This window comes from Olea europaea, chromosome 20 (genome assembly GCF_002742605.1).
Source record: "Olea europaea var. sylvestris chromosome 20, O_europaea_v1, whole genome shotgun sequence".
Classification (NCBI taxonomy): Eukaryota; Viridiplantae; Streptophyta; class Magnoliopsida; order Lamiales; family Oleaceae; genus Olea; species Olea europaea.
Window position 1 is genome coordinate 3,656,631 of NC_036256.1, and position 24,568 is coordinate 3,681,198.

At 34.8% G+C, this 24,568-nt stretch overlaps 2 protein-coding genes across 4 annotated transcripts; one reads left to right on the forward strand and one right to left on the reverse strand.

Moving 5' to 3' along the window:
• Positions 1 to 309: 309 nt before the first annotated feature.
• Positions 310 to 5,416, forward strand: LOC111369430 (serine/threonine-protein kinase KIPK1-like). The gene is made up of 3 exons (XM_022990944.1): positions 310 to 569; positions 1,487 to 3,744; positions 4,375 to 5,416. The coding sequence occupies exons 2-3, from the start codon at positions 1,664 to 1,666 to the stop codon at positions 5,216 to 5,218; spliced, it is 2,925 nt and encodes a 974-aa protein (XP_022846712.1). The 5' UTR covers positions 310 to 569; positions 1,487 to 1,663; the 3' UTR covers positions 5,219 to 5,416.
• An 8,781-nt stretch (positions 5,417 to 14,197) lies between these two features.
• Positions 14,198 to 22,655, reverse strand: LOC111369431 (dnaJ protein ERDJ2-like). Of its 3 annotated transcripts, none has more exons than XM_022990945.1 (11): positions 22,514 to 22,655; positions 21,821 to 22,075; positions 21,595 to 21,690; positions 21,049 to 21,169; positions 20,838 to 20,944; positions 20,503 to 20,720; positions 19,918 to 20,095; positions 19,722 to 19,841; positions 17,084 to 17,170; positions 15,637 to 15,747; positions 14,198 to 15,180 (listed from the first exon to the last, which is right to left on the reverse strand). In XM_022990945.1, exons 2-11 carry the CDS (start codon positions 22,004 to 22,006, stop codon positions 14,344 to 14,346), a joined length of 2,061 nt encoding a protein of 686 aa, XP_022846713.1. In that variant the 5' UTR covers positions 22,007 to 22,075; positions 22,514 to 22,655; the 3' UTR covers positions 14,198 to 14,343. The 3 variants fall into 3 exon arrangements, with proteins under 3 accessions (XP_022846713.1, XP_022846714.1, XP_022846715.1); XM_022990946.1 differs by having other exon boundaries at positions 21,821 to 22,071; positions 22,514 to 22,649; XM_022990947.1 differs by having other exon boundaries at positions 22,530 to 22,647.
• Between the last annotated feature and the right edge of the window lie 1,913 nt (positions 22,656 to 24,568).

The following is a 24,568-nucleotide window of genomic DNA, read 5'->3' on the forward strand; positions in this document are numbered from 1 at the left end:
TCACACATTTTTTATAAATCTACTATTTAAAAAAAACATTTTTGAAAAATAATGGACACATTTTCTATAAATCTACTATTTAAAAAAAACATTTTTGAAAAATAATGGTGCTACTCTTTATTATAATCTGGCGTTTTGACACAGTAGATCTCTCCAAGTAAAAAATAAAAAAAAATAAAAAATGAAAACGTATTAGTTACATATAAATAAGAATCCAAAGTCTTTAAGTGGGCCCATTAGCCATCTTAGTGGTACCCATGTCACACAATGTAATAGAAAATAAAATACACAGGGAGCAGTGTGAAAATACACACATAGATAGATATGAGAGAGACAGTATAGTTTGTCGTCTCTCTCCCCATCTCAGTCCACCGAATAGTCTTTCTCTTGGGAATCAGTAAAACCCACCTCTCCTTTTACAACATACCACCAAAATTTTTTGTGGGTTTTTCTCCTTTTCTTTAAAAGCAGACCGTAAATTTTTGTGAACGTCTGCAGGCTGCAAGAATATTTTGAATTTGTTTCTGAGAATATTATTCCATAGAGCATTAGATCTCAAAATGCTTCAGGTAACTTCTTTAACTTGTTGATTTTTTCTCTTTAAAGTTTTTTTTGCTCTTTCTGCAAACATTTCCTGAAAATTATGTGTGTCAAGTTCTTTTGTGTGAGCTGTTTTAACCTAATGTATATTTATGCTTTTTACACTTCTGTAAAAAATAGATATATTTTTCTTGGATGAACAATCTGACAAAATGGTTTTTTTTTAATGGTAAATATCTTATTTTTGGATAATTGTTTTGCTTAGCTTTTGTTTTAACGTAGCTTTGTGCAAATTTGACTCAAAGGGCAGGAGCTTCTTATATCAAATTACAAAAATGAAAAATAAAATAATGCTAGATCAACTTCATTTCTGCAGAGATTTCTTGCTGTTTACTTGAAATTTTTATACACTTAGATTACAGTTTGTCTTAGATGAAGTTGAGTTGCCAAAAGAAGTTTACTTTTCCTTTTTATTCATAGGGTCTGTTGATTAACCAACGTAAAATTTGGGCCCAAAGTTTATAAGTGAACAGATGTTGGTATATTGGATGGAAGATAAGGGATCTTCTTATGAAAAGGAATTGGGATTCACATTTTAGAACCCTTACTTTATTCATTACGAAAATAGAATTTGCAGTTTAGAAAGTTGATTTTGCAGCGCAGACTTTGTTCTTAGATACTCAGGTAAGTTAGGTTTTTGGTCTGGATAGTAAATATTCAGAAGAAAGCCTAAGTGGGTAATAATGGAATGCAAAATTTGTATCCAGGTTCTTGAACTATATATATGTATTGTTTTATAATGAAATGCTAGCTACTTTTTGGTAAGTGTAATTCTCATGTTATGTATATTTTGTGATATTCATGCCCACTTTCCTTATATTTTTGCTAGAAGATGATCTAGGAGGGTGTTGGCTCATGTTACTAGAAATCTTGGTTATTGTTGCAGGTGCAGATTTTGGATGTTCAGACGACATAAATAAGAAAGGAATTGAGCACGAGTGAAATGCGAAAAATTTTGGAGTACGTGTAACATTGGAAGGACTAATAATATATCACTAAATGATATAAGATCAAAAGGCTTTCTCCTAAATCCACGTGATTCATTGATAGAAAGAAAGTCCAAATGATGGGTTCTTTTCCACGTAATTGTGAAATTGTTGAAGAAAAAGACGAGCCGAATACATCCCGGCCCCATCAAACACTTCACCAAGTAAGAGCACAAGACATGGAAAGGAAGCCTCCAATCCTGAAAAAAGGATCTAATAGAACTCTGGAAGATGATATCAACAAACTCTTTGAGGCAATTGATCTCAGATCATGCAAGAGTCTGGATCTCTCCGACTCGCAAAGAAATTCCTCTAAGAAGCCAATGAAGGTCGCTGGGTCTCAGTCACCAGGAATTGGATTTTCCGAGCCCGTGTCTTTGAAGCAGGCATTGAGGGGACTGTGCATTTCTCAAGCAGCAGAAATGGCTGCCATGAGACGGTTATCAATGCCAGCAGCTTCTCCTAGGATTTCAGAAGCTGGTAAAATTACAAATTTGTACAGGTCTGTTGTAGTTGAACCAGGGGAATCTGGTTTCCCTCGCTTGGGAAGTGGAGTCCCTGTCGTGAAATCAGCAAATCAAAGTGCTCATTCTTCTCCTCGTTTTGGTGTTAAACCAATATTTAAGAGTGCAGGACATACTTCTGGTGAATCTGATCATCCCCTGACTGAAGGTAGGGGAGATGGAATCAGAATATCCCTGGTGCTAGAGGAAAGCAGTTCGTGTTCTTCGGAGAATCTACCTCAGTACCTTCAAGAGCCTATGATGAAGTCAGCAAACAAAACTGCCCATTCTTCTCCTCGTTTTGATACTAAGCCAATCATTAAGAGTTCTGAATCTACTTCTGGCGAATCTGGTTGTTCCCTGACTGAATGTTTGGGGGATAGTGTTGGAAGACACCTTGTGCAAGAAGAAAGCACTAAATGTTGTTCTAAGAAGTTGCCTCAGTATCAAGAGCCTAGGATGAAGTCAGTAAATCAAAGTGCTCACTCTTCTCGTTTTACCGTAGAATTGTCTTGCAGGCATAATGAATGTGCACCAGTGTCCACAGAAGTCGAAATCCAAGAAATGGAAGCAGAACCCTCTCAGGAGGAAAACCATACTTCAATCTCTTCTCTACCTTATTGTAATGATGACGATAATGTCCCAAAGCCAGACAAGAATTTTACTGGATCTAACAAGGTTGTGAGTGGTCCAAGTAAAAATACTGCCAACTCTGCTAAAGTAGCAAATAAAGCAGCGCCTAAGCTACGAAGGAAGGGAAGGTTGCAGGCTTTACCTTTGTCAAGCACAGGGAAAAGCAATAGGGATGTCAAGTCAACAAGAAGCACTTCTCGTGCAGTCAAACCTGCCCTCAGGAACAAGAATCTCATTATTAAGAAATCAAAGACGGTATTGGTATTAGCAGATGGAAATTCTTCTGCATCTTATGAAGTAAGCAGTGCTTTGGATCACAATTCTGGCCCACCTATCTGTCAGAGGTGTCTGTGTTCTTTGAAGGACAACAAATATGAGTCTCATAAGGACCACCCAGTAGCTACTGTTGCTGAAGTGAGTACAAGTAGTAATAAGTATGATGCAATCAAATCGGACTTCAATCCAAATGGCTGTGAGGATAGTGTCACTCCCTTGGTCAACACTAGCATGACCTCAAAATATAAAGAGAAAGGAGAATTTTCCCAAAGCTCAAAGAGCAGTATCTGTGATTTTAGTAGTAGCACTACAAGTCTTAGTGAAGACAGTCTTAGCGGGTTGAATTGTGGCAATAGACCGCATATGTCAAAGGATTTGAGGTGGGAAGCGATCAACAATATAAGAAAACAATATGGATTTCTAGGATTGCATCACTTCAATTTATTGAAAAAGCTTGGTTCTGGCGATATTGGTACAGTTTATCTGGCTGAACTGATAGGAACAAACTGCTTATTTGCAATTAAGGTTATGGATAATGAGTTCTTGGCTAGAAGGAAGAAAATGTCTAGAGCTCAAACTGAAAGAGAGATTCTGAGAATGCTTGACCATCCATTTCTCCCAACGCTGTATGCCCAGTTTACTTCTGACAATTTATCATGTTTAGTTATGGAGTTCTGTCCAGGTGGAGATCTACACGTCCTCCGCCAGAAGCAGCCTGGTAGATATTTTCCTGAACACGCAGCAAGGTATCAAATTGCTTGTTGCATTTCGCATTATTTACATCAGGAAAAATAATGAACAATATTAATTATACTTTTCAGTAGAAGTTTCATCTGTTAGTTATATGCTTGACTGTTGAAACTATTATGTGCAATAGAAATGGTGATCAGTACCTTAACCATTTCTTTATTTCATCACTGGCAAGAACAATAATGGTAAAAATATTTACTTATATTTTCTAAATGCCTATTGATCTTTGTCTAGGTAAACTACTTAAATGGTAATGATTTATGCTATTACTTTTCAAAATAAATGTTTATATCTTAGTTTTGACAATGAGCAAGCCAGCCAGCTTGAAAATGATACTTACAAGATTCTTAGGCTAGCCTAAATGGATTATATCCAGAAGACTGCATGTTGCATGCAGCTTCTGAGAAGGTGCTAAGTTTATTTTTGCAACACATTCTGAGTCAAACGCTTAAACTTTGTGTGACCTCTGAAGTGTTTCTTTTCCACTTCTGAGTATACGCATTTCTATTTCTGTGTCTAAAATAGGTGCAGGCCCAAAATTAAAAGAAACTCAGGTCCACTTGTGGAACTGATTCATCATGTTTTCTTAGTTGTATTCTTTGCTTACAACTCTCTTGTACCTGCAGATTTTATGTTGCTGAGGTCCTGCTTGCTCTTGAATATCTGCACATGCTTGGTATTGTGTACAGAGATTTGAAACCTGAAAACATTATGGTCCGAGAAGACGGTCACATCATGCTAACAGATTTTGATTTGTCACTTAGATGTTCTGTTAACCCGACCCTTCTTAAATCTTCTTCACTGGGAATGGAACCACCAAGAATATCTGGTCCATGTGCGAGGTCTAACTGTATTGATCCTTTCTGTACTGGACCTTCGTGTCAGGTTTCTTGCTTTAGCCCTAGAATTTTACCTGCCAGTGCAAAGGCAAGGAAGCAAAAAGCCGAAGCTTCTGCCCAGACTAGATTGTTACCGCAGCTTGTAGCTGAGCCGACTGAGGCACGATCCAACTCGTTTGTTGGTACACACGAGTATTTGGCTCCAGAGATCATTAAAGGAGAAGGTCATGGGAGTGCAGTTGATTGGTGGACGTTTGGTGTTTTCTTGTACGAACTTCTTTACGGGAAGACGCCCTTTAGAGGTGCTGGAAACGAAGAGACATTAGCCAATGTGTTGTTGCAGAATCTGAACTTTCCTGATAGCCCTATTGTTAGTTTTCAGGCAAGGGATCTCATTAGAGGTCTTTTGGTGAAGGAACCCGAGAACCGGTTGGGGACGGAGACTGGAGCTGCCGAGATCAAACGACACCCATTCTTCGACGGCCTAAATTGGCCATTGATACGCTGTGCCATTCCACCCCAAATTCCAGAGTTCTATGACACCGGTATTTCCAAAATAGCAACTCAAGAGGAGGAAAAGTATCTGGAATATAGTGCTGCAGGAGAGCAATTGCAATTTGAGTTGTTCTAGCAAAAACATATTTGTTGGGAAGAAAAGTAGTCTGGTAAAGCTATTTCGTAACTACATCATGCTTATAATGTATATTGTCGAAAATATTGCTCCAAGCTTCTCTTACCAGGCTTGACGGAAATTTATATGGTGGTGACAATTAAGTCCTAACACATTTATCTTGGTTTTGCATGAGTTTCAGTTGAGTTTATTCTTCAAGGGGTTCTTAAAACACTCAAAACGGGTAGCCTAATTATTCCTATTGCAGTTTTTATGTAGGGATTGGCCGCACTCCCTTACTGATATGTTCGGTAAGGTAATCTTCGACTGTATAAGATAATGTTAAGAAAAAGAATTTGTTCAGTAGTGCTTACTAAACATGCACAATAGAGTTCATCTGAATTCATACTTGCTAGAGCTCTTTGACCGATCTTTATCCTAGCATAAGTGTTACGTAAAGCATAGAAGAAACTCGTCTCCAACTACTACAAGATATTAGCGGTGCTTTCAGACCCCTTACGAGATATTAGCGGTGCTTCAGACCTGGGTTATTAACCGCACTTGTTGGTTTTAGTGGGGCTGGAAAAACCACCTTGACGGATGTCTTCTATATAACATATTGGGACAAACTTTATGATTACAGATCCATTTACTAAAAAGCTACCACCCAAGGTCTTTTATGAACGTACTACTCACATGGGTGTTGCATCTTTTAATGATATGCCAATTTAGTAAGAATTTATATTTGGATGTTGTCAATGTCAAATACATATATTTATCAATCGATATTCATTTTATTTCAGAAATAATGTATTCATTTCAGTTTCATTCTGATTAAAGTTTTTTGTTTGATCTCATTAAAGATTAAGGTAGGACCACTTGAAAATATGCATATTTAGATCACATTTACGTGGAAATAATTTTCATGCTACACATCCATACTTGATCTATGTCAGCTGATTATGTTGATATACGTGATATTTGATGGTTTTAGTTATGATACTTATAACAAAGATCATTTTAATTCTATATTGACATAATTAATAAATGAGATTGTTCAGAGATGCTTTTGGTTATGATAGCTAAATTTTGACGTCATAAGATTATACACATCTCTAGGGTAATATATGTGATCCAAGTGGGAGATTGTTTGGCTTATTAATTTGTCATGCGGGCCTATAAATGATATTAATTGTGTATAAATGCTATCTTAAGGTTAAAACTAATTCAAGTGATCTATTAAAGAATTAAACTTATGGATTTTGGGCATCTAAATAAAGTGTGGGCCTAAATATAGGTGCATAGATCAAATTTATTAGGGTTATATTTCATGATGATGGACGAAATACTTTTGGGTATATCTAAGGTTATGGTTTCCAATTCAGATTTGATTCTCATTTTATATGTCATCCCATCAACACAATAATTTCAAGATAAAGTATATTGAAGAAGAAAATTCAAAACTCATATCAAGATCAATAATAAAAAAGAAGGTATTGAAGCAATTAAGATTACGAGAGAAAGAAACCAAAGTCAAAAACAAGAATTTAAGAATCAAAACAAGCAATATTCATGGTTAAAGATTAAGAAGTCAAATATGAAGAGATTGCAGTTGATCTTCAAGATTCGGAATCAAGATTCAATAATGAAAAACCATTCCCAATGAATTAAGGTATGTTCCATATTTAATAATTTTCTTCGTGATTTGATTGGAGGATGTTGACAATAGAGTAATTGGAATGTTAAGTTGTTGAGATTTAGAGTTTCATAAAATTCTAACAAAATCCTCTCTACTTAATTAAGGTGTCTGGAGCTCTTAACATTACAGCAAAGGCTTATCTTAACAAAAGCTTGGGCTTCAAACACGACTTCTTTCCTTTTGTGGACGTAATGCATTTAGTTTGGGTTCTCATTTTCTTCCTTGGCTTTGCATTTGGCAACTTCTTCAACTTCCAAAGAAGATAAAGAGCTTACCATATAGCAGGGGTGAAAAAATAACATAATTGCTGCTTCTTGTTCTTCTCCCATTTTTCCTGTCTTTGTAATTAATTATTTTTTCAATATCGTGGTCTGATTTTGCTACCATATTGAGATATAAAAATATGTTTAAAAGAATGGAGAGTGCTTTTAACCACTATATAGTTAATTCGTTTGTAAGATCATGGCTTAGCTGTATAAGATAAAAATATTACCAAAGTTATAATTTTTCTTCGATTATTCTTTTTCGATTTTCACATTTTAAAAATATTATATAATGATCTCATTATTAGTATTATCAAATATACTGTTCATATACATTATCAACCTATCATTATTTTATTAATGTCCTCACAATATTCATAACATAAACAATGAAAAAATAATAATGCAATCTTTATTTATTTTAATGCTAAAATTGTATTGGTGTTCCTCCAATCCTATGTTGGTCAACACTATCACTTCCAGCGGTTGAGCATTCAGCCTATTTTCAAGCTTCTTCGGTAGTTTTCAGCTTCTCACAATTGGTCTAAACTGGTTGATCAAAGTTAAAAAATGATAACAATAAACCATATATTAAAATATATAGTGTGATTTGATAGTGAAAAATTAAAATTAGTTAATTACTATTTAACTATTCTTGTACTTATTTTATAGGTTAAATGCTATATTTTTTATAATGTTTCCCAATGATCATGAAACTTTAAAATGTTATTGACTAGTCACTGAACTTACTAAACTATTACATCACATGTCACTTTATCATCAACTAGTAAAAATGTAGAAGGAATGGATGTTGTAGGTATTAGATATTCACATGGAAGCATGCCAAGTGTACACCATTTTTTACACCATCTTTGATAGCCATTTCACATCACACGTGTGGAACCCACAATTCAAGTAATCGCGAGGCCCACTTGTGTGAATGGGTTGTCAAAAAGAGTGTACAGCAGATGCTGTATACTCAACAATTTGATTCACATGTTACACCTTTGAACATTAATTTTCACCACATCACCAAAGTTCAGTGGCTAGCGAAAAACATTGTGGAAATATATTGAATCCAATACTTTATTACTTCAATTAAAGGATGTTGGGTTCCGATACTCAATGAACTCTGGGCTATGATGTAAATGTTGGATTGAATTTCATAAGCATTGACCAATGAGTGAAAATCGTTGCCAACAACCAAGTTCAAAGGCTTGATTTGAAAACAATTTGGACCGTTGGAAGTAGTTTAAAAAATTGATGCTACTCACGGTCCATACATATTTACCTATTGGATGGTTATGAATCTTGACCAATTTAAACCTATTATTGGTCCAAATAAAGCCTAATCTATTTATATATATTGGTTGCCTTTTACCCAAGCCATTAGCGTGTGTGATTTGTAAGAAAAAGAAGGGAAAAAAAGTGTGCAGAGAGAGAGAGTTCAACAGCCTATTTGGTGAAGAAAAATGTATGCCTTTCTTTGATTTTGGTCTTCTCTTTTGCCTTTTCATTGTTTCTTCTTTCTTGCTTTTGTGGCTACAAATCAGCATCGTTATCTTGTCCTTCATGGGTGATATTGAGAAGTAACCGAGGTTAATATGCTGGTTGTGGATTAGAGCTGTTTAAATTGTTTGTTTGGTAAAGAAAGGTAATGTGAAACTAAACTCCAAAAACACAGTTTAGAAGATTTTTGGCTTCTGCAACAATTGGTATCAAAACTTCAAGGTGATGGAGTTGGCTAAAAAATCCAATAAAGAAAACGGCTAGAAAATTGGCAGAAAGTAGATCTGAAAAACTATTTGAAAACTATGAAAAATTGAGGCTGTTTTCTCAATTTTTAGCTAGACCACTTACTTGTTGGACAACACGGAGACCACTGGCGTGATGTGCAGGTAGAGGTGGTCTTGATGGTTAGGCTTGTGTCATCGACAACAGTGCATGGTGACCACTCGTAGAGGCTTCAATAGTGAATCCCAAGGAGATCTTTTCAGGCAGTTTGTTCCTGACATTTTTCTGACATTATAGTGTTAGGTTTCCGTTTCAGGTTATATGGTGAAGTTTGGATGATTTTGCTCTTTGTACATTTGGGATTCGATCATGGTTAAATGATTTCTTTATTGCTGGAGACTTTAGGGCGAATAGTGGTGGGCCTAAAGTAGTAAATTCATATCTCTCATTATTTATGGACTCAAATTGATCTGCTCTGATATATCGACTTATCCAAATTTAAATTTCGGCATTAGTGTGTGCATCATATAGGATGACATTAGAATTGAGATTACCATATCGGGTAACTATGATTTGCGCTAGAAATTTAGGAATCATTTGCCACGTTTGAAGTGTTGAATTTGACTGCAAGTTGATAAATGCTTTTGTGCTTTAATTATCGTTTAGTCACTGTGTGAAACTACATTGCGTGAGAAACTAAATTTTTTCGTAATGTATTGATTATTCTATTAGAACACCTCGACTTAACTCGTTTGAACGTTTATTGAGATCTCGAACCTCATAAAACTTTGGGAATCTAAAACGGTATATACAACAACCTTAGATTACTTTGTTTGACATATTTGTGCACTTTAGTTGCCTTTTTTTTTTTTTTTTTTTCAAAATGTCTTCACATTTCAAAATTGGAATTTTCAATGGAAAATGTGATTTTTCAATTTGGCAAGAAAAGAAGAAGAGTTTTGGTTCAACAAAAAATTTCAAAAGCCACAGATGATAAATTTTTCGCAAATTTAAAAAAATACAAAAAGAAAAATATAATGAACTTGCTTACACTTCAGTTATTTTACACCTATCCGACACTATTTTAAAAATTTTGAAAAACTTGATTATTGTAAAGAACTTTGAAAAATGTTGGAGGACTTCTATTTGCTTAATCTACTTTTAATAAGTTGTACTTGTTTGAAAAAAAAATTTCAATTTCAAAATAGATCATTCAAAGGATCTTGAATACAATTTAAATTTTTTACAAACTCGTTCATGTTATTGTTAATTATGATGAAAAGGTATTGGAAACATATAATGCCATTATTTTACTTAATTCAATACCTGATTCATATTGAGAGGTTAAAAGAATGCAATTAAATATGGTAGAGACATCTTAACACTTGAAATTTTCATTAATTATCTTAAAAGTAAAGGATGGAGATTAAAACTGAAAAAGAGGATAAGAGGAGTGGTGAGTTATATATGATGAAGAGTAGAATGAAGTTTAAGCAAATGAATTTGGGTAAAACTCAAAATAGTTGTGATTTGAGTAGTGACTCAAGTGATGAAATGGTAAAAAGAAAAGCAGGGGTTGGGACAAGGTTTGGTTGTAAGTGGTGTTACAACTGTGGTTAGTTTGGACACTTTGTGAGGGACTATCCCAAAGGAAGGATAAGCAGAAAGATAAGATAAATGTAATGCGAATGTGGCTATAGAGTCGAATGATGGCTCTAATGAGATTTATTGATAATAAAACTATTTACTATATATACATCTGTGTATAATCTTTTCTGCATGTATGTGATTGCTTAATTCTATTGCATGGTTATATGTTGCATTTTAATATGTTTGACATGTACATTTGCATGAATTTGAGAGCAATTTGATTACTTAGTGTAATTTGTTTGCATGCATAGTAGGTTGGGATACATTAGCAGTAAGTGTAATATGTGTCTATTGGTGATGTGAAGTATAGATGATTAAGGGTATATTGATGGTTTGTACCTGGAATGTGAAGTGTGAAATTTGGATCACGAGTGGAGATGTGATTAAGCTCTTGTTTGAGTCCCATTTTGGGGGAAGATTGCATTTTGAATAGTAGATTGGTGGAGAATGTATTGTTAAAATTAAGGAAAAATTTTGAGTTTACGTGTAATATTATTTTACCGAAAAATTTGTGGTTGAAAATGAGTTTTGAAAAAAATGAATTTTTAGAAGAATGAGGCTCAATCAAGAGCTAAATGTTGGAATCTTTTATCTGTGAATACCCTAATCAGGTGAGGTGTGAGACACTTCTATAACTTCTGTTACACCCATTGTCTACTTATGTTGGGAGAAGAGATGTTGTGATAAAGGATTATCTTGTGGACTTAGGGTCTATTGTGTTTTACCAGTTAGATATGAGTTGAGTGATAAGTCTAGAAAAGCATGATGGGTGATGAGAAGAAATATGCATTTTTGAGGTGTAAGCAACACAGAATCGGATACGATAATTGTGATGAGATCTTTTCGTGGTATCATTTACGCATTTGTTGCATGTGTTTTAACTGTTTGATCGATTAACTTAGTGTTAATTTGTTGTTTTGTGTGAACGTCTTTTGAAAAGATACGTAGGCTATCCAATGTTATATTTTTAACCCATGATTATTTGCTTTTGATTGTTTATTGTGATCATCTGCTTCTATTTGGGTGTTATTTAACTTTAGCCCTGGTGAGTACATAAGACATGTATGCTATGTGTTTCGGGTTCGAAGCACGAACTAAGGTTTGTGATCCAATTTTATTGGTTTCTTTAATTATACAAGTATAAACTTTGTGTTTTGATTGCTTGCAAGTTAATTGTGTATTATGGTGGAGATTTGTTGGGTTTTAATACCCATTGAATCCCGCACTATGATGTAAACGTTGGATTATATTTCATAGGCATTGACCGATGAGCGAAATTGTCACCAACAACCAAATCCAAAGGCTTGACTTAAAAATAACGTGGATCGTTGGAAGTAGTTTAAGAAATTAATGCTACACACGGCCAATATATATTTACCTTTTGGATGACTCCGAATCTTGGTCCATTTAATCCATATATTAGTCCAACTAAAGCCTAACCTACTTATATATAATGGTTGTCTTTACCCTAGCCGTTAGTATGTATGATTTGTGAGAAAAGGAGGGGGGAAATGTGTGCAGAGAGAGAATTCAACTGCCTATTCGGTGAAAATCCTGTGGTTTCCCTTTGATTTTAATCTCCTCTTTTGCCTTTTCATTGTTTCTTCTTGGTTGTATTTGTGGTTTCAAATCAACACCATTATCTTGTCTTTTGTAGGTGGGAATGAGAAGTAACCGTGCTGAATATATTGATTGCGGATTGGAGCCATTTAAATTTGTTTATAGTAGAGAAATGTAACGTAAAACTGAGCCCAGAAAACATCATTTAGAAGATCTTTGGAGTAAGCTTTCATGACAAGGAGATATTTGTAATGTATTGATGTACAATTTATGTTTATTATTATTATTATTATTATTATTATTTTTTTTTTTTTTTTTAATAATGCAAATCACATTTGTTTGTCAGTGTCATTTTAATTTTCCAATACTTGAGTAAACAAATAACGATAGCTCTCTTTTTACTTTGATATATGCGATGTCATTATTTTCATTTTTTATTATTATTGTTTTTTCTTAAAAAAAAAAAATCATATAGAGGCTATTAATCCTCTCAAGTTAAGATTCTTAGCTTTTATTTGGTAAGGATTAAAATTAGATTTTTAAAAAAGTTTGATAAAAATTAAGGAAATGAGTAATTGAAAAATTGTAGAATCCATAAAATATGTGGTTAAAATTAATTGTGGACTTTGATTTAAATTAAAATCGATAATTTTATTTCTACCAAACAGGGGTTAATCTTAATTCATGTTCACAGCGCACTTCGATAATTCGAACACGTGAGATACACTGAGTTTTGACAACATGGTGAAAATTAATATTCAAAGGTACCATGTGTGTATTTGTCAAAATAAGTAAATTATTTACTTACAAATAAGAAAAAGTAACACATTCAAACATATAAAGTAAAAAATTTACTAAAGATTGTGCTTAGTACCCGTTGATGGATCCCTGAAAGTAGTGCTAGGCAAAACTCTTGAAACGAACTGATGGAACTACACCCAAACCAAATCAAATCGAATAGAGCAGTTTTTCTTAAATTAAATATCAGAACGGATATCTGAATCGAAAACCAACGGGTTTGATTCTTGGTTCTAGATTAAGAACCGAAAAATCAAATCTGCCTAATTTTTTAATTTATTTATTTTAAATAAGTCAATTTATTTTATTTTTTTTCTAAATAAATTTGTTAACTAACTAGTTAATTTAACTCAAATTTAAAAATATGATTTTTCTATTTTTAATTTTCAGTCCTAACACAACTCAATCAAATTTACATAAATTTTACTCAAATCTATTATTTTACCGTAATATCGTTTATACCATTTTGAAGAAATCTAATTGAAGCTCGACAGTGTCCCTCTTAATTATTTTGAGCTCATTATCTCTTTTTTTTTGTGATTTTAACAATCAAATTTATGAAGAACTCGACAAAGAGAGACACAAAAGACACATATGATTGGATTACGTTATGGAAGAGTTGAAATTGTACACATCATTAGTTGACTTAATATAACTTTGTAAATATTAAAAAAATTAATTATATTATGGAACTCGAAAACTAAATGGATCCAAATAGAATCGAACTCGGACGATTTCATAATTAAATTTGAACCCAACGATTCCAATCATTGAATACTCAAAAATTTTGGATCCAGTTCAGTTTTAACAGACCACGCCCAGCCCTCCCCGAAAATCATACCCATGATCAACGAACAAGAACCCATATTTTGCAAACATTTTTAAGAATAGATTTTATATATAAAAAAAATGTATGAATTCACGTGTAAATTATTTTATTGAAAGAATGTCAATTAAATTGAGTTTTAAAAACATAAGGTTTAAAAAGTCGAGACCAAACCGGGCAAAACTAGAAGGTAATCAAAGGAAAAACTCCAGCTGTAAGCGATATCTATAGGACTGGTGTATCATCTAGGATAAACACTATGCCCAAGTACTCTACTCCGTGCATTTTTATATTTAGCCCCTCTTTGAGCCACATTTTTACCTTATTAAAATGAAAAATATGACCGTTATCCATCACATCAAACCACCATTTTTGAATTTCTATCTCTAGTGTGAAGCCCATAACGGCTCTATTTCTCATTCTCATTATAATGTGGCTCAAAGAGGCTCTTATTTTCAACTAGTAAGAAATGAATTCTAAAATCAACTACATGCTGTTTGTGAATGTTTTATAAAACAGAGAACCGACAAAATTTTCTTTAATCCCATTTATTTCTCCCGGAAAATTTAAAATTTAACGTATAACAAAACACAACAAAAATGAGGGAAAAGATTATCTAATTTTCCTCACTTCCTGAACCATCGGAGCTTGAATCATCGTCGCCTCTAACATGGGTTGAGCCATTTACCACAGCTCCATTAGCCTCTTTTCCTTTAACGTCTTCATCATCTTCACTATACTCACTCTCATAATCATCATCGTATTCATCTTCTTCCTCCACCTCGTCACCTCCATCCTCTAGTGCCGGTAACTCGTCTGCAGCGACCATACCCCTTGTCCCTGTCCGGCTGCGTTTCAAAACCTTCAACTTAATGCTGGATTTTGCATCACAACCAATCCATGAATCGCATAAGCAGTAAGAACTCAGGTTATAGTTTCCCTCTGCAGGGGCCTGAAACTTGGACATCACAAGCCGAGAACCTGCTTTAACTCTGTCAACTGCTGCTTTTACCGCTGCATTTATTTCCCTCACGCTATCACCCGACCCCTCCTTCAACTCCTGAATTGCTTTTGTTGCAGCAATTATTGCGGTTGCTTCGTCTACGAAATTTACCTTCTGAGAGATCCACACGTCGTTTGACATGGAGTCTGCAATAAGTAACCAGAAATTCTCTTCTTTTTCAAGAGGGAAGTAAGGAGCGTGTGGAAGAGCACCAATTAAGCCATTCCCACGGTGAAGAGTAATCCAAGCCTGCATTGTTACAATATCACCCTCTTGTATCCCCTCTTCACCTTCTGTCTCACATGTTATATCAATTGAAATAGAAGGCATCATTTCAATAACTATCTCCACATCTCGGGATTCATCAGCAGAAAAGCCAGCAACCTGAGTCAACAGCTCTGCCCGCTCTTCTGGTTTCATGTCTCGGAGATCTTGTAACATTCGTACTTTCTGTACAAATGACAGAAACAAAAACAATTAAGCCCAATACATTGCAGCCACGGAGAACAGAACACACGTTTGAAAGAAAATTAAGTTTGGACTTTCATGTAAGCAGTGTGATAACATTGTAATGGTACAGTTGTACACAGCAAGGATTACACCACTCTACCTAGTATCAATGACCATCCAAGACCTGTGCATGATTTGTCAAAGGACAAATATGCTATTTGTGAAAGGATGCAATGATCTCAAGAGAAGCATTTGTGGATTTTAGATTATTGTTTGAATTGTTTCTAACATCATTAACAAAAGAATTGCAACCATCAACGGGAAAGAGCAGACAATGGTGCAATGCAGGAGACGGCATCAAACAATATTGCTTGTTAAAAGACATGCACATGCGCACATAAGAGAGAAAGGAAGACAAAGACAGACAGAGTACAGAGCCAGAGAGAGGAGATCAACCTTTCTGGAGATCTTTTTAACGACAGACTCGGTGAAGTGTGGCAGCTGCAAAAAGGGACCATATCCTTCGCTGGATCCCCCAGTTGCTTTTCTTGCGCTGAGGGGAACAGCCTGTATGTATACAAAAGAATTTTGCAGATGTTAATGAACCACAGGGACAATTGTATAATTTCACAGGATTCAATATGCAGCTGAGTGTCATACATGTGTCTCGGAGTACAAAAGCATTCTAGTTGCAGAAATTCTAGACCAATATCAGAGTCAGGATTTTCTCAATTTTGAAGTTTTGTGAAGTCAAAGTCCCATGGTTAGGAAATCTAACGTCGATTAAAAAAAAAAACTACTTATTCTTTCATAATAGAAGAAGTAACTAACACAAATTGGATACTACAAAATATTTCTGAAGCTTTGGGAAGCTTGTTACGGTGCTTCGAGTAGCATTACCTCAGGATTATTCTGTCTCTTGGTGGTTTTTCTCATATCTTCCTCAACTTTTACCCTTATACCCTTTAATCTCTCCTTTTTCCTGAGTATTCTGATTTCTAATAAACATTTTTCAACCGTGAAAATGATACCCCCAGATAACTAACTATAAGGTCAAACCAAAGAGAGCTTTAAAGATCCTTTCAACAAGAAAATACAAGTATCTCGTAATGGATGATGAAAATCTGTTTTTATGCATGAAATTGGGTTTCAATACCATTTGATGCTTTTGTCACATGCCTTTTGCGTTTAATATTATTTTTTCCATTTCATGGCAACTGAGGCCAATGCACATGTATCTGTTTTTACTATACGTGAAAGTGTAAAACTAAACAGATTAATATCTACAGCCCTAAATTGAAAAGTTCCTCAGATTATGCATCACCAGAATGTTAATTGACCCTCGACGACTCTGACATGCTCTACCTGTCATTTTCCATCACTAAACTTCCTTCTGGATGTCCCAAAAAATTTGCTTGACTTCAAAACTCAGACTTGTTATATCATACATTACATTTTATTAAAAAAAGATAAAAATTTTAAATTTAAAGCAATCATCATTTTATCACAGATTGGAAAAGACTGACAGAGGGAACATACGAATCAAATGCCACTATTATATCAATATAAAACAAAAAATAGGGTTCACAAAATAAAGCAAAAATTATGGGGCAGATGAAGATAGGTCTTTTTCTACAATATGCAGGGGAACTCCAAAATCAGTGAACTCTTTTATATCTGGGAGGATTGTTTTTCACATCAACTGCTGACAGATTCCCTAAAATAGCCAAATGATAGAGAATTAACAAAGTTTAGAATGTGTTAAGCATGTATCAGGTTTTCTGCTTTCTTTGATAAATAAAAAGAATATTATATATAAAATTATGGTGCTCTGTTACTGGTTATTCACTCAGATGCTTCATATCATAAATAGTCTCCACAATACATTAAAGTGGAACAATACCTGGATGATACTCTGAGATAACTCAACCACCCCGATTGCAGGTCTCAGCCATCCATGCCCCTGTGGAGTGCGTGGTATAATTGCCATCTGCATGGAGAAAAATAATTCTTTATGATTGTCTACAGTTATATAAAGTCCAATAAAAAATTATAACCTATAGTAAAAAATTAGTAAAACAAGTTGGAAACCATTGGAAAAACAAAGGATAAATGCATGTTAAACAAATAACAGAACTTCAGGACTGTTGGTGAATTCCCTTTCTCATTTCTGCATCATCTCAAATGTTCTCTTACAAGGACCTGGGATGTTTCAATATTGGAGGGGAAATCTATGAACAAAATAAACTGGGTAATTGGCATAAAACATCCCTATCTTTCAATGTTATCGTGCAAAATGTTCCTAGCTTTCATTTTTTGACATGTTCATCCCTACCTTCCACCTTTCATTGTGCAAAAGGTCATTTTCATCTATTTTTAACGATTTTACTCTTCTATTTAAATAAAACAATAGAAAAAGAAAAGAAAAAACAATGAACTAATTGCAACCAAGGTTCAAAATTTTCAAAAAATTACAAATGAGTTAAAAATATATTCTTAAAAATCAAAACTAAAAAAGAAAATGAAAAACCTTTATTGTTGCCTGCCATCAAAATTTCAAATAAAATTATAAAACCTTTACAAATTCAAAAGACCACATACATACATTGCTTTCGCTCATCTTTTTTCTCTTCACTGGAAGTTCCCAATAAACCCAAAATTCAAAATTTTGGAATCAAAAATCAAGTAAATTAAAGCAAATGAGCGAAATGTAAAAGAGAAGTGACAGCGAAGAACTGGTGGCTCCATCGCCGACATTCTCAGAAGATCGGAAGTCCTCAACTGGGTCAACCGCCTTCGGCAAGAAAGTCATCATAAAGAGCGCTGACGTGAAGGACATTCAAAGAAAAGTTGTTGACATCGCCACAGCTATAAATTGTTGTCATTTTACTCAAAATAAGAAAAAATAAGCAAAATCCCTAATTTTTCCCCTAGTTTTTGGGGTTTTTTATGTTGATTTCCGTTTCTTGAAAATCATTGTTTTTTACATATAGAATCATAGATTCACATATATAATTTATTGAAATTTATCAAAATGTCAATGCTCTCCAATTTGGTGGGTTAAGAATAAAGTTTTTTTTTTTAAGAATATATTTTTAACTCATTTGTAATTTTTCGAAAATTTGGGACTTCAGTTGCAATCACTTCATTGTTTTTCTTCTCTTTTGTTTTTGTTTTATTTAAATAGAAGGATAAAATCGTCAAAAATGGATGAAAATGACCTTCTGTGCAATAAAAGGTGGAAGGTAGGGGTGAAAATGCCAAAAAATGTAAAGTAGGGACGTTTTGCGTTAATTGCCCAAATAAACTAGAGTTTCATATCTTTACATACTTAATGGATAGAATGAGAAAAAGGGGCTGAGTCTGAGTGCAGATGGGCATATTACCTATACACTTATAGTTCTTTCTTTTTGGCGACCAGTAGATGAAGCTAAAACATGCAGCAGGCCTGCAGTCCATTTTGTTCAAACACTTTGATTATTACGCTTGCCTAAATTTACTCTTGCACAGCAAAGTTTGAGGAGGTTGACATTTACGACTTGTGACTACAGGTGTCCAATGGCTAGTTGACTGGATTTCATGTCTGATATTTACATTGTTTTTCAGGGGGCATGCGAAAGGTTTTTTAGGAAAAGAAGGTAAATTAAAAGCATTTATCTTGGAAGGTTAACAAAAGTGCTTTCAGTATTTTTTATAACTCATGAGTCCATCTCTCAGAATTCCTAAAGTGTGTTTGTATTGGATACTTATTGACGGATAATGCTGAAGAATCAAATAACTGATTTTTGTGTCTGGCACCATACAGTTTAAAAATTTTCCATAAACATTTTGGAAAACACGGCAAACAAAATCATTTTCTATCTTTCCAACGTAAAGGCAGACAAGTCAGAAAATAAAACAGGTTTCAGATTGCAATAAAACATCTCACTTTTTCTCTGGATACCATCAACATTTTTGTTATATTCAAATTTTAATATCATCCGACTCCGAAATGTTGAAAAATTGAAATCCTGTACATGATGAGAAGAGAAGCCCCAGGACATGGAAATGCTGATTTTTTCTGCCTTTGTTTTCTAAATCACTGTGCTTGAGTAACTCCATCCATTCCAATAAATTTTCTATGTCTTTCTATCCCTAAGCTATCAAAATTAACCGTATCAGGCTCATAGTATTTCCACATAATGATATGTTCAACAGATTAAATAGCATTCCCCCTAAATTTTTGGAGGTAAACAAGTTAATGAGGAAAAATAACATAAATTTACATTTTTTTTGCTTTATTCTGGTAATATTGTAATTCACCCCTCACCATGTCACATTCACAAATTCTCAACAATAGCTCCTAAGAATATTAAGAACGGTAATTCCAGGTTTATTCAGAAATTTCTCCAGAAAATCTCCAGTGGGAAGTGAAAGCACCATACATGAACAAATCATATAAAAAAAGTTCAACGAAAAAGGAAAAGGAGAAGGAAAACAAGATTTCAATAAAAGGGTAGAAAGATATAAAATTGCCATAGGTCACACAGAAATAAAAATACCTTCATCAATTCTTCAAGAAGCCGAGGTGCAAGGGCAAGCATCTGTTTGAGATCGCGTTGCAAAGATGGCGACAATGCTACAGTCTCATGAGTCAAATGGGCTTGAATCAACAACTCATTCTGCAGGCGGAAACCAGCTATATAAGAAAGATACCCCTACCAAGGCTTTCAAACTTGTGAAGAGCAAGCACATCACCTTTACTAAAGCAGGATGCTGCTTCCAAAACTTAGCTTGTTCTTGCCTGATGTTTCTGGGGTCTAGATTCAACTCACTCCTGACTAAAACAAACAATTTCTGAAGAGATTCTTCATCAGTACGACGAACTGGAATTTCCATGTATTCAGCAGCCTTAATGAAAACATCCATGACCTTGCTGCACCATCGAGGCAACATCAATGAGAACCGTAGTGAAACAAAAACATAAATAATAGTTGTTACACAAGACAAACAGACATAAAGGAAGGGCTTGCAGAAGAAGCTTAAAGAAATTATACGCAGAAGATACATTAAATAGTAAGGACATAGCCATGTGATTTGAGTGATTCCATGAAATAAAATTTAAAATGTTACCATTCTCCAATGTTACAGGCTCTAGATCAGCCATATTACACAAGAGATGACAAATTCAAACATCTTTACCACTAGTCAGGACACTTCAAAGTACAAATCAATCAGATATATTCAGATTCTACTGACCAAAACCAACCCATAAAATACACTAACATTAACCTTTTAAATTATATTATTAGCATAACACAGAAGCTAGCTAACACAATATACCTTGGAGCCAAAGAAGGCTTCATGAAATGGTAATAAGCATATATCGTCTGATGCATGACAAAATTTCCTGTATATTTTGATGACCTTGACAAGTATATGACGGCTATTGTCAGGGGCAAAATAATACAAACGCCTACAATTCCAATTAACAGTATTCCTCCAGATGCTCCATCAATGTTAAGAAGGAACTGAGGAAGAGCAATCCCCATTTGAAGCCCCTATCACGAAACAGATAAGAATTTCGTCAGTAAACATTCTCCTGCTCTATTTCAACTTTTAGAGAATAGAAGAAAGCAAGAGAGTTTCTCTCGCCCCTCGTAATGAAAATATGCTACCTGCCTGCCATCAGGATGACCATACTTCTCGAAGTTCTCGCGTGATACTGGATCTGTTAGAGCCTGATACGCCTTTGAGATATAATCCACAAAATACTTGTGTGCCTCTATAATAAGGAGTTTACAAGTTATTTAACGAGTTAAATGGCGTCGACCTTGATTAATTGACAAACAAAGAAGTAAATGCATGATCCCACTAAACAACTTCAACCTGGATCAGGATTTTTATCAGGATGATATAAAATGGAAAGTCTTCTATATGCCTTCTTTATTTCTGAATCTGAAGCTCCAGTTTCCACTCCAAGAATGCTGAATGGTTCAAAAATTTGGATCTGGGAAATAAACATGTCTAATGTAATTAAATTTCAAAAGGAGCAGATCTAACAATCAAAAAACCTCAAACGAACAAAAAATTTTTTGGCTGTTAAGCTATATTTTCTTAACTAGCTGTTATGCTCCTTTATATCATGTGTGTATGGAGAACTCAACATTTTACAACTGGATATCCACCACCAGAATCATGTGTAATGGATCAGCATAAATGAAAAAATTATATATAAGTATGTACTGAATTGCATAACATAGACAATAGTGAAATACAGGTAGCATTCATAGTGCATTTTGAAATATATTAGCACAAGCTCACATCCAATTATCTCAAGTCTCAGTACTCCATTTGGCAATCAAAATGAATAGCATAATAGCAACTTTCATGTTCACATGCTTAACAGAGAATTATCAAGGATGAGTGGAGTACCTCAGTGCTGATATGTTTGATGTAATAAACCAAGATTGCCATAACAATCCAAAGCAGCACCAGGGTCAGGTTACTGTATGTTGAAAAGTTGGAAATCTGAAAATTTTACACCAAAATGAACAAAATTATTGCCACTATAGCTGTGAAGCTTAACAAAGTGTACCATCCGCCATGAGTATCATCTGAATTAATACTTACGGAATGCAATGTTGAATTACAAACTTACTCGTTTGAATATGGATTTGCGATATTTCCCCGAGCGAAAGCAAACTGAACACTGGCAATTAATATTTGTGGCCTTTCTTGTCACAGCATGGCATAACTGGACTATTGTGTACGGCACTAGAGGCAGCGCCATTAATGTCAAGATAAAGATGGGAAAAAGTGCACTATTCTCTTCGGATGCAGCCATAATGAACTTGTAGTTTCACAAAATCCGACTAGGAGTTTTACTTTATTCTTCTGAGGCAAAGCTCCCTGGCTAAATTACCAAAATAATTTTAACGAATAAAAAACACATAAAAACCCGAATTTTGCACAGACAGAATCTAACCTCAGCAAATTAATTTTAAAACAAACCAAGTAAGAAAGAGATTTCCATGGTTCCCCAGTTTTTTCCCAAGTTCCGATCTCATGAACACATATTAATTTTCCGCACCAAATTTTGGCAATAGGGATTCCAATTAGCATTATCCAATTGATTTGACTTGAGTTATCTTGAGAAGCAAATACAGCTCTTTTGATCATTTCTTGGAATGTAGTGGCAGCATCAATACACGATACGGAATTCAGCATCAATTTATAGATATATATGACATGTAACTAAACAAATCTAAATTAAAGAACAAAGTTGAAATAAATACTAATAATTACAAAAGATGAAAGAGGATTTAAAAATATGATAATGAATTACTATTACCTGATCGGAATGTCACCTGAAAGTTTTCTAGCAATTGATCAGACTCAACACCGGGAAGATAGATAGGGAAGAAGCTGTACCCATAGAATAATTAGCCCTAGATCTTTTGTGGAGTGGCATTAGTAATTACTATTCTTCAAAATTGAAAAATGGACTTGCCGTGTGCCTGAAACAAGCTGAGTAGGCTTGGGACTCGAAGCAAAAGGGTGGCCCATGGATAAATGGACCACAAACATATATGGGCCCTAAGTACCAAAGTAAGGAGGAATTAAGGAAAGAGGAAATTACACAAAACCCTAACTTAAAAATTCAACATTCTAAAATAAGAGTGGAACTTTCATAATTCAAAAATCAGATTTTTTTTTATATTAATTATTTAAACCAACTAATAAAAAGCGAAAATCAAACCCTACCCACACCCGTAAGTCTCCTCCCCCTCTCCCTCCCCTCGCTATCCACTTTCTCTCTGTATTGATTCTCTTCTCTCTACCGGTGCCGGGAAAACCTCACAGCGATGGGTGTCGATGGCGGCTGCAAAAGGTGACGAAGGAGATGCGCTGGTATGGGATGGAGAGTCAACATTCGCGCTGCTGCTATATATATTTTTGGTGGTGTCTACAGCCGCGTCCACCCTGTCACCCACCCTCGCACCTCTCTCGTTGCCGCTGGGCATGGCATATGTGGTGGTGAATGGGTGGTCACGCCACAGATCTGGTGAATGGCGTGCGTTTATCGTGGGCAACATTTGAGGTGACGAGGTGGTGTCGATTGGGTGTACCGGCGAGCGCCGCGACAGGCACATATGCAGTGACCTATAAACTGTGGCGCGATCTCTGTGGCGATGGCATGATCTGGTGTCCCTCCACTGGTGCGATCTGATGGCGGTGGCGTGATGGGGATGATGGTGGATCTGGTGGCTATGGGAGGTGAGATGGTGGCGGGATTGGAGGTTTTTTGTTGGGTGGTGGTTGTGGTGTGATGGGTCTGAGCGCACCGATTTGTTTTGAGATGATGGAGATAGATCTGTTGTGAAATGAATCTGTGAATTGTTGCTGAATCCGTGAATTGTGAGGTGGCAATTGTCTATCTGTGGTGTTGGTGTGTGGGGGCGACGGTGTTGTGACCAATCATTTAGTTATTTGTGATTCCCAATTATTGTGTTAGTGTGTGACAGTGATGGCAATAAAAATTGTAACTTTGACTGTTATTCACAGTTGAAATTTGTTTATTGGATAATTTAAGAACAGTGTGGTGGTGGTCACGGTGGTGGTAGTGTTGTTGGAAGCGGTGGTCACATATTATTTGGTCAATTGTGACTAGTGAATTGATTAATCAGTGACCAATAAATAATGCGTCGTCAATGAAAAAGATAAATTGTGAGTAAAAATTAATGTGATCTAAAAAATTAATAAATTGTGATTGTTGTGACCTATAATATTAGTGATATGTGACCTATAAGTAAATTGTGATTTTCGATCTGTGACAGTTTGAATGGTTGTGACCAATTATCTACGTGATTGCTATTAATAATTGGATATGTGACTTGATAATTGTGACTGTGACCTTTGATTGTGACTTACAATTGATTAAGTTGTGATCGTAAAGTTAATCGTGACTTAAAAATTGTGATTGTGACTTTCGATTGTGACTCACTTTTTAATAAATTACGATTGAAAAAAAATAATTGTGATCAATTAATTCAATAATTTGCAATGAGTAAATACGTTGTGATCCATAATATTTTTGAATATGTGACCTATAAATTTTGTGAATTTGCAATCAAAAATTATCCTGTGACTTATAAAAATTTTGATTTGTGACCAAGAAATAAGTTGTGATCAATAATTTGATAATTTGTGACTAATTAATTTGGTAACTGTGACAAAAAATTATCCTGCGACTTATAAATTTTTTTATTCGTGACCTAAGAATAATATGTGACCTATAAAATTTTCGATCTGTGACCAATAATTTGATTAGTTGTGACTAAAGATTAATCCATGACTAATTAAAATTTTGATTTGTGACCAATGAACAAACTGTGACTTATAAAAT